This window comes from Gadus morhua, chromosome 18 (assembly GCF_902167405.1).
Source record: "Gadus morhua chromosome 18, gadMor3.0, whole genome shotgun sequence".
In the NCBI taxonomy this organism is placed as follows: Eukaryota; Metazoa; Chordata; class Actinopteri; order Gadiformes; family Gadidae; genus Gadus; species Gadus morhua.
In genome coordinates this window covers 7,948,580-7,958,621 of record NC_044065.1, presented here as the reverse complement: position 1 = coordinate 7,958,621, position 10,042 = coordinate 7,948,580, and the positions used below count along the sequence as shown (strand labels likewise).

The window sequence follows — 10,042 nt, the reverse complement described above, 5'->3', positions numbered from 1 at the left end:
AACCCAGACACACAGGCCCAGGGTGTTTTTGTGTGTGTGTGTGTGTGTGTGTGTGTGTGTGTGTGTGTGTGTGTGTCTGTGTGCGTGTGCGTGCGTGCGTGCGTGTGTGTGTGCGTGCGTCAGGTGGGGAATGGTCAGAGGCACCCCCTACTACTTTATATCACAGATTTACAATCCAACATGGACTCCCAGCTGTGGGCCCAGCCGTCTCATTTCATGCTTTGCTTCTCAAAAGGTGCGAGCAACACAGTCAGTCGTCCAAGAGACAAGAGACGCCGTCTATTTTTACAGGCAACACCCAGCACGACCCAGAGGTCTTCTTATATCACACTCATGACGGGACCTCTTGCTGGGGCTAAATCAAGCCCTTCAGAGGGAAATTACCTCCCATCTCCGCTAAATCCTCTCATCAATTGGGGAGCGAGCGACAGACCAACCTCTCACTCTCTGAGGATTCATACCGGAACTTTAATGAGGAATTAGGGAATAGCGAGCTGGAATTAAAACGTGCGCTGCCTCAGCGCCTGCTCAGAACCATGCGTGTTGGTAATTCGTCTGAGAAACACATTTAAACACCATTAAGTCGTCGACATTAAAATGGCATTAGCATTCATTTAAGATAGCAGGATGAGATTAAACACTAACAGCACCCATGCACAAGCCTGCAAAGGCTTTATGAAATACACACGCGGTTCGGTGAGATACCTTCATGAAACAGAACCTAGAATACATATTTAACATGTTCGATCTATGTTTCTGATTATTTAACATATTCATAACATGCTTACTTAATATGATGATGTTTATGAATATGAATAAGTCATATTAAAGTGAAAAAACTGCAGTCAAAGTCCTCATATATGATTTGCATAATTCATGAAATATTAATGTTGTTTATGCTTTCATGGTTAGAATGAGTACATTTACCGAGAAGTTCATGTAAATTAATGTATTGGCTTGCTTTGGACAACAAAGAATTTCCCTCAATCTGTTTTTACCTCACCAACCCACATGGTTTCAAATAGAAAGTGAGCTTTATTTGGATCTGCATCCTTCTAAGTGTGTGAGGGTGGCAGGGATGGATGTCTAGTATCTTACCACATCCGCTGGTGGTGGTGACACTTAGAACGGACAGGGATAGTAAGAGACGGACCGCGCGCCACCTCAGTGCAGCTCCGACCAGCGCACGAGACACTGCATGGGATGACTCGGAGCGGAGTACTTCGTATACTCTGAGTGGTATACTTATCACACTTTGAGCGGAATGCTGCTTGCGTCTTTTCTTCGTATCCAGGCACGCGCAGATAAATAAAAGTGGTTCTAAACGGCTCGCTGTGTTCCCGTCGCCGTCCGTCTGATATCGGCGGCTCCTCGCGCCACCTCCTCCTCCTCCGGAGTGATGGACACTTTCCAGAGCGCGTGCGATGTGACCGGCCGCGGGAAATGAATCTCTCCAGGATCTACACGCGGTTCGAGCACTTCTTATCCGCCAACTATTCCCTCTGGGAGGACCGTACCCATGACTACAACTGGACCTTCCTCAACCCCAACCCCTTCTCCGTGGACGTGTTGTTCTCGGGCCACGAGCCGGGCACCATCGCGCTCGTGGTCATGTACACCGTATCGTTCATCGCGGGGCTCGGCGGGAACGTCATGGCGCTGCTGGTACTCACGCGTAAACGGAACCGGCTGTCCGGGGTGTCGGCCACGCGCCGGCTGCTCGTCAACCTGGCGGTGTGCGACATGATGGTGGTGTGCGTGTGCATGCCCGTCAACCTGGGCCACCAGGTATACAACGCCTGGGTGTTCGGGGACCTGATGTGCCGCGCGGTGCCCTTCGTGCAGGCGGTGTCCGTGTCCGCGAGCGTCCTGAGCCTGGCTGTCATCAGCCTCAACCGCTACTACAGTGTGCACAACCCCCTGCACGCGCGCTCCTTCTTCACGGGCCGGCGGATCCTGGGCATGATCTGCCTGGTGTGGGCGGCGGCGTCCGGCCTGTGCCTCCCGCTGCTGTTCATGAACACCACGCGGGCCCTGGCGCTGCTGGACGGGGCGCACACGGTCACGGTGTGCGTGGAGGGCTGGAGCCAGGTGCGGCTGCGGCAGGGCTACAACTTCCTGCTGTTCTGCTCGCTCTACTGCTTCCCCGTGGTGTTCAACCTGGTCATCAGCTGCCTGACCGTGCGCAAGCTGTGGGGCGCGGACGAGAAGCTGCTGAGCGAGCCCAACCAGCAAGGGAGCGCGCAGGTGGTCTCGCGCATACGGGTGCGTAAAAGGATCGCCAAGATGGTGCTGTCACTGGTGCTGCTGTTCACCCTGTCCTGGCTGCCCCTGTACGTGGTGGACATCTGGATCGATTTCAACATGCCAGACTCACTGGAGCGCGAGGAGGGGAGCGAGGTGAACCACTTGCGCCACGAGTGGATCCTCCAGGGGAGGCCGTTCGCGCAGTGGCTCGGGCTCACCAACTCGGCGCTCAACCCGCTGTGCTACTGCTTCGTGGGGAACCTTTACCGGTCGGCCCAGAGGTTCCGGCAGAGCTACCGGGATAAACTGTCCTCTGTATTCAGCCTGTCGCTCCAGCAGCCCTCCACGTGCAGCTCGCAGAGCAAAGCGACCCCGTGCGCTCCGGCGCACGGGGAGAAACGCGCGCCAGGCGTCGCGAGCGCCTCAAAGGTTTACGGGCAGGGCGGGAACAATTTGGCCAAGAGCAGGAGCCTGTCGGCCGTGACGGTGTGTGAGACGGTGTTTGACTGAGAGTGGGTGAGACAGTGTGGGACGGAAAGTGTGTATGTGAGCCAGTGTTGGACTGAAAATAGTGTGTGTTGGACGGTGTTTGACCGAGAGTTTGTGGGACGGTATTTGACTGAGAGTGTGAGTGAGCCGGTGGAGGACTGAATGTGTGTGAGTCGGTGTGGGACCGTGGTGTTTTACTGAGGAAGCCGTAATGACACACCCGAGACCGTGCAAGTAGGGAGGAAGGTGTCGGTGGAAGTATTGCCCATTGGACCATTTCACGTGTATCTACATTTTGCGTATGTTGTCCAGTAGCCACGAAGTTGAATTGTATTAGACATTTATAAACATTGCTGCTATTTGCTGTTAAATAGTCTTCACTGGGTTAAACAACAACATCAACAACGTGTGCATTAAAAATGTATTTCCATATATCTGAGTCATCCCGTCATTACCACAAAAATTTTTTCTTCAATAATAATCCAGGAGATAATTTAGCTTTTACTATCACAAAGTTTTCGTTTTGATTTTCGAAAGGTCCCCTATTGAAAATATCTGATAAAGGATTAAAAAAAAGAAATCAAACACAGAGCAAGCTGTTAATCTTTTCGATGGCCGGGCTTCTGGGCGCGAGGCGCGCTGTTCCACATGAGCTGCTCCCTGACGCGTCATCCTGTTGACAAGCTCTCCCGCGAGACAACCGCTCCTGGCGGGACGCGGTGCAGAAAAAAATGAAAGAGAAGATGACTGACACAATCAACAGCCCTGTTGATTTATATATATAATTTTATTTTTTTATATATATATTTATAAAATGTCTCATGTCTCCATGTGTTTATCTCCAGGGCAAAGTGTGGCATGAAAGAAAGACTGACAGAGAGAGAGAGAGAGAGAGAGAGAGAGAGAGCGAGAGAGAGAGAGAGAGAGAGAGAGAGAGAGAGAGAGAGAGAGAGAGAGAGAGAGAGAGAGAGAGAGAGAGAGAGAGAGAGAGAGAGAGAGAGAGAGAGAGAGAGAGATCGTCGCATTGAGTGAGTGTCATATTGAGTGAGAGAGAGCTAAAAGCAGAGACATGAAGGATAGACCTGATGGCTGACAGTGAGCTATCCGTTACCAACTGCCTTATTCGTCCTGACATGAGGACTACCAATTCGTGAGCATCAGAATCAACGTCAAGCACAAACACACGCACGCACGCACGCACGCACGCACGCACCCACCCACCCACCCACGCACGCACGCACGCACGCACGCACGCACACACACACACACACACACACACACACACACACACACACACACACACACACACACACACACACACACACACACACACACACACACACACACACTTCAATTCAAAGAGTGCCACTTCCTTTCAGAGTTCTCTATAGTGTTTCATGAATACATAATATATTTGTATTGTTTCATACAGGGAAAGCATAACCGATAAGCTCCCCTCCTCGCGCATAAACACCTTTCTCTAAAGATCAATATAAATACGAAAAAAAATATCATAAGCACATTCAGTTGAGCTAACTTGTTGCTGTGTGTTGGTGTCCTACATTACATTTACGTTTACATTTAGGGCATTTAGCAGATGCTTTTATCCAAAGCGACTCAAAATAAGTACATTTGTCATAAGAAGTGCATCAATATATTGCTGTCGGTACAGAAAGGATGTTCATAGAACCAAGTGCAAGTACAACAATCGCTAGGCTAACCAATTCCCCGTGTTACAGCAATGATAGCAGCTACTGCAGTTGCTACACAGTTAAGTACTTTAATACAATACAATACAATACAACACAACACAATACAGTGTACAATGGTGGCCAGAAGGGGGAGGGTGGCTATGCAGTGTCGAGGTGGACTCTGAACAGGTGAGTCTTGAGTCTTTTTCGGAAGATAGTGAGTGACTCTGCGGTCCTGAGAGCGGCAGGGAGCTCGTTCCACCACTGAGGTCCCAAAACCGAGAAAAGTTGTGACTTTGCTGAACAGCCTTTGCTAGCTCTTAGCGATGGCGGTACCAGACGTCCAGCTGAGGTAGTTGAGCGGAGGGATCGAGCTGGGGTGTGTGGCTTTAGCAATGCTTGGAGGTAGGCAGGGGCAGTTCCATTGACTGCCTTGTATGCCAGTACCATCGCCTTAAATTTGATGCGAGCTACTAAAGGGAGATAGTGGAGGTCCCGGAAGAGGGGGGTCACATGGGAGAACTTCGTAAGGTTGAACACGAGGCGCGCTGCCGCATTCTGGATGCGCTGCAAAGGTTTAATCGCAGAGGCAGGAAGTCCAGCCAGGAGTGAGTTGCAGTAGTCGAGGCGGGAGATGACCAGTGATTGGACTAGAAGCTGAGCTGCTTCCCTTGTGAGGAAGGGCCGGATTCTGCGGATGCTGTTAAGTGCGAATCTGCAGGATCGGGCCACCGCAGTGATGTTTGCGGTGCAGCATAACTGATTGTCCAATACCACACCGAGGTTTCTGGCAGTTGGAGAGGGAGATACAGTAATGTTCTCAACGGTGACCAGTAAGTCCATGTGTGGGCAATTCTTCCCTGGGATTAGGAGGAGCTTGGTTTTGTTGAGGTTAAGCCTCAGGTGATGGGCAGTTGTCCAGGTGCTGACGTCCGCCAGACATTCCGATATGAGTGTTGCAATCAGGGCGTGTCAAATGCTGCGGAAAGGTCGAGGGGAATGAGAACCGATGAGAGGGACGAGGCTCTGGCAGCACGGAGGGACTCAGTCACCGCGAGGAGAGCCGTCTCAGTGGAGTGTGCCTTCTTGAAACCTGACTGGTGAGGGTCAAGGAGGTTGTTAGATGAGAGATAGGACGACAGTTGGTTAGCAACGGCACGTTCCCGTGTTTTAGACAGGAAAGAAAGAAGAGATACCGGTCTGTAGTTCTGGATGTTGGTGGTATTAAGAGTTGTTTTTTTGAGGAGAGGCTTTATTCTGGCAGTCTTGAAAGACGCTGGAACAATGCCTGAAGTGAGGGAGGAGTTGATAATTGAGGTGAGAAATGGCAGGATGTCGCTTGAGACATCCTGGAGGAGAGAGGAGGGCATAGCGTCAAGGGGGCAGCTGGTGGCATGGATAGATGTTATTATTCTGTTGACCTCGTCAGGTCTGGAGTGGAAGGGACAGAGGGAATCCAGGAGGAGGAGAGGGAGGATAGCAGAGTGTCTGAAGATTCATCTGTAGATAGTTGAGAGAATCGTTCGATAGAAGGTAGTGAAGACAAAACAGTAGAGGCAAACGTAGAGGGAGAGAGAGATTTGAGGTTACGGCGAGTGGTGACAATGTGGGGACTAGAGAGGAGGGGGGGAGAGGATTTCAAGGGGAGAGAAAAATCAACAAAGTGATGGTCAGACACGGGGAGCGGGGTAACGGAGAGAGCAGAGGTGTCGCAGGACCTGGTGAATATTAGGTCAAGTTGGTTCCCGGCCCTGTGTGTGGGAGGAGAAGGGGATAGTGTTATCATTTAGTGCAGTAATTATTTAAATAACAGGAGCTTGTATGACAGTTCTGTGTGTGTGTGTGTGTGTGCGTGCGTGTGCTTGTGTGTTTAAATATGTATGTTTATATGTTTTTATCCGAGTGTATAAATGTCCTGGTGATTGTATGTGTACGTTTACATCGGTGTGATAAGCTTGTATCCCACAGAAGAGTGTCTGGGGGGGGAGGGGGGGGGGACTATTTGAGTCGCTAGGGGTCTTCAAGGCTGGTGTGGATCGGCGCAAACTAGGAACCAGCCCACGGGCTCCAGAGCACAAAAGGAGTCTGCGATGGGAGAGAAGGAAAAAAAAGCTCCACAGAATTATGACAAGCTTCCCCCACTCTCTTGATCGCGATAATCATGCAATCAGTCGGATAACTTCCAGCTCTGTCTCTGTTTTACACAGTCCATGTGCGTTACACACCCAACAGTGCTTGGCTGGTCTCACACGCACGCACACACACACACATCTAAACACTGGTGAGGGGAACCAAGTTCCAACAGACCCCCTCGACTTCAGTACACGACAGCGTGACCGCCAAGGGTTCTGACTACATAATGCTCATATCCCGCTCCAAAACCAGGAGCTGGAGGAGTCCCAAGGAGGCCCCTGGTACTACCAATCCAGCCTTACCCGGGCTGGACTAATGAAGCCCTGAAGGACCCTCTCTGACAGCTCTCTCAGCAGCTGGAGCAGCCGGAGCCGTACACACACACGCGCGCGCCCGACCGCGCGCTCTCCGTCGTTGAGAGCCGTCGCTAGCTGGCGCTCTGCCTCTCCCCGTTGGGAGTCTCTGAGCCGTACTGGGGTTTGAACATCCAGGGATGTTGGATGTGGCGTTGGTTAACAACGTCGTTTGATGGAACATGATGGCCCAGCCGAGGGAATGACAGCGGTCGGCGTTGCTCTGATTATCCCCTTCTTAGATTCTATCTGCTAATGTATTAATTTGGTAGGCTCACTATACGCTCTGTCTCTGATGATTGACGAGGAGCAATAATGAAGTCATTAATTATAAGATAAGATAAGAAGACAGGGTAATATATACATAGGCGGTTATTTCCCTGGTACTGAGTTACATTATGGGAAAGCAAAGCAATGTATGCATCTCAATTTAAACATGCAAATGACTTGCCAAACTAATTAATTGCCACAGTTCTTAATGTTATTGTAATATGCAAATGAGCAGCTGTGCATTAATCCCAAATGCTACAAGACAAATGGCTTCCGAAAGGACGTGATTGCGGCTGCGGGTTCGAGGGACGGGACGAGAGATGCACTCATCAAAGATAGAGGGGTGCTCCCCATGTCCCAACATATCCCATGATGGCCCATCCCATGTGGGGCCCCAACACCGTTCCCACACACGGTTAGAAACATGCCTTCTAAAGGAGTTTTTCAGTTGATACAATTTGCAATGGATTGTACAACAGAATGAGATCCATTTTCCACATGCCCTGTGTAATTGCATTCCATTTTAACCGTGACTCTGATTTGCTTCTCTTTCTGAGCCAGTCGATTTCAAGGTCCCACCGACACATGAGCCATGCTGCAGAAAAATACTTATAAAAAACTATAAATAAAGCATTGAAATTATATTAATGTTCCAGGGTGCATGTTTTTTTTGTGTTCCTATGATGCATAGGAAGTACATACAAACAAGTACGAGCAACTACCATGTCCTTATGCAAGACGGGTTGCTCGAATCAAGGTCTTAATTCCTTCTATAGACTTCATTAATATATTCTTCTAATATATCTTCCCTATAGTCCTCTAAATGTTTGATTAGATTCACTTTCAGTGGACCACTAGCTCTCTGGGTGTTCAGTGAAACGCCTCACTGCTCTTCCAAACAGCCGCCCGCAAAAAGAAAATGCATGTATAATACATTCCCCAGCAGAGGACTCTAAAGGCTCAGTTATGGTTCCACGTCGACGCAACGCAGGGACCACGCAGACGCTTCGACGCAGACGTGAACCCGTTTGGGTTCTGCGTCAGGTGTTAGTAAGCGGACCAATCACAGCCCTCGCTGCTGCGTTGCCTCGACGCAAGGTTACAATTTTTTGTGGGGCGCACGTCAGGCCCTCGCGGTGCACGGAAGGAGGGTCTGTGTGAGGACGTAACGGGTCTGTAAACCCCCTCGGGTTTACAGACGTGCAACCATAACTAAGCCCAAACGGGCTGTGTGGACCAATCAGAACCGCCGCTGAGTGACAACGTTCAGAGAGCGGAACGGCCGACGTGGGCTTTTTCTCTTAACAAGACAACCGAGGTTCCCGGGGACTGGAGTGATCGTCGTTAGGTGCAAAGTCCTCTCCTCTGCCCTCCTCCTCTGCCCACTTATCTCCTCTGTCTGTCACAGGCCGGAGGCCACTGTCAATATGGTACACAAGAAGAGCTATGCAGCAGCGCAGACATGCTGGGATCCAGGGGCCATGGGCATGACACACACACTCACAAACACACACACATGGAGGCACACACACATGACATAGACGCACGCATGCACGCACAAACACACACATGCACACACTCACATGGACACACACACACACACATGGACACATGCAAACACACGCACACACACACACAGACACAAAAACACACACAAACAAACACACATGGACACACACATGGAGACACACAAACACACACCCACACGGACACACAAACACACACACACACACAAAGACACACACACACACACACATGGACACATGCAAACACTCACATATACAAACACACACACACACACACACATATGAACACACACACGGGGACACACAAACGCACACACACACATACACACACACACGCACAGAGAGCCTCACACACCCACCTATGCACACACTTTATGTGAAAGCCCAGCATGTCAAAATAAGCTATTTATCGAGCCCATTGGTTCCAAACCAGTGAACATGGTGCGCCTTGAAGCAAGACTAGGAGAGCTGTGAAATGTTGTGGGATTTAATCCTGACAAAGGTTACTCGTGTTAGTACCATTTATAATTTGCTTGATCGTTGATTAAATCTGCCACGTAATGCTACTCAATTTCAATACATATTTGACCGATGATTCAATTGCTTGCCTGCTTTTTATGAACGTGCATTCATGTGAAACTTTTTGGACTGTCTGCTGGGTGTGAAATATAATAATGAATGCTACTTACCTAGTATTATCCTGAATATAGCGCCCACTTCTTCGTAAAAAGAAGAAGGTGGCGTTTAGAAGGTGGCTTTGTATGTGTGCTTGTTTGAGGATTTTAGCCTCAGTCATAAGATGAGAAAGTTGATACCTTATTCCATGAAAATGACAGAATTCATAGATATTACAAAACATGTTTATCTGCTCGAGCTCTTAAAGGATAATTTTGCAATAAAGCTCAGCATATGTCTGATAAATCTCAGGATTTAAATATAATTATAGTGTGAAATCAGGCTTCCGTCCCTGCTGTTGGACAGCAGGACAGCGCTAAAAGTAATCCCAGCTGTCTAAACAAACGAATCTCACATCCAAGTTTTTCACACAGAAAGCATTTATCATGATACTTTATTATAAAAACAATTTCACGCTCAACAGTTGTTTGCACTGTATGAAACAGCTCTAAAGTTGTAAAGTTGAATTGGTGTCTTTGTGTTTTCCTGTGTGTGGTCGAGTTAAATATTTGTACACCGCTAATTTCAATCCAATAAAGTTGGAGGCCTTTCTAGGTGAGACTGGATTAGCCAGCAGTTGAAGGGGGGATTGGATCTGTTGACCATCGGGTGACACCGTCCATCAATGTGATGATTTTTAGCTAAGCGTTCACTAAAG

At 49.1% G+C, this 10,042-nt stretch overlaps 1 protein-coding gene across 1 annotated transcript; it reads left to right on the top strand.

Moving 5' to 3' along the window:
• The first annotated feature begins 776 nt into the window (after nt 1–776).
• On the top strand, nt 777–3,321 carry LOC115531436 (gastrin/cholecystokinin type B receptor). Its single transcript, XM_030340702.1, has one exon. It carries the CDS (start codon nt 1,444–1,446, stop codon nt 2,755–2,757), a length of 1,314 nt encoding a protein of 437 aa, XP_030196562.1. The 5' UTR covers nt 777–1,443; the 3' UTR covers nt 2,758–3,321.
• Nucleotides 3,322–10,042: the final 6,721 nt, after the last annotated feature.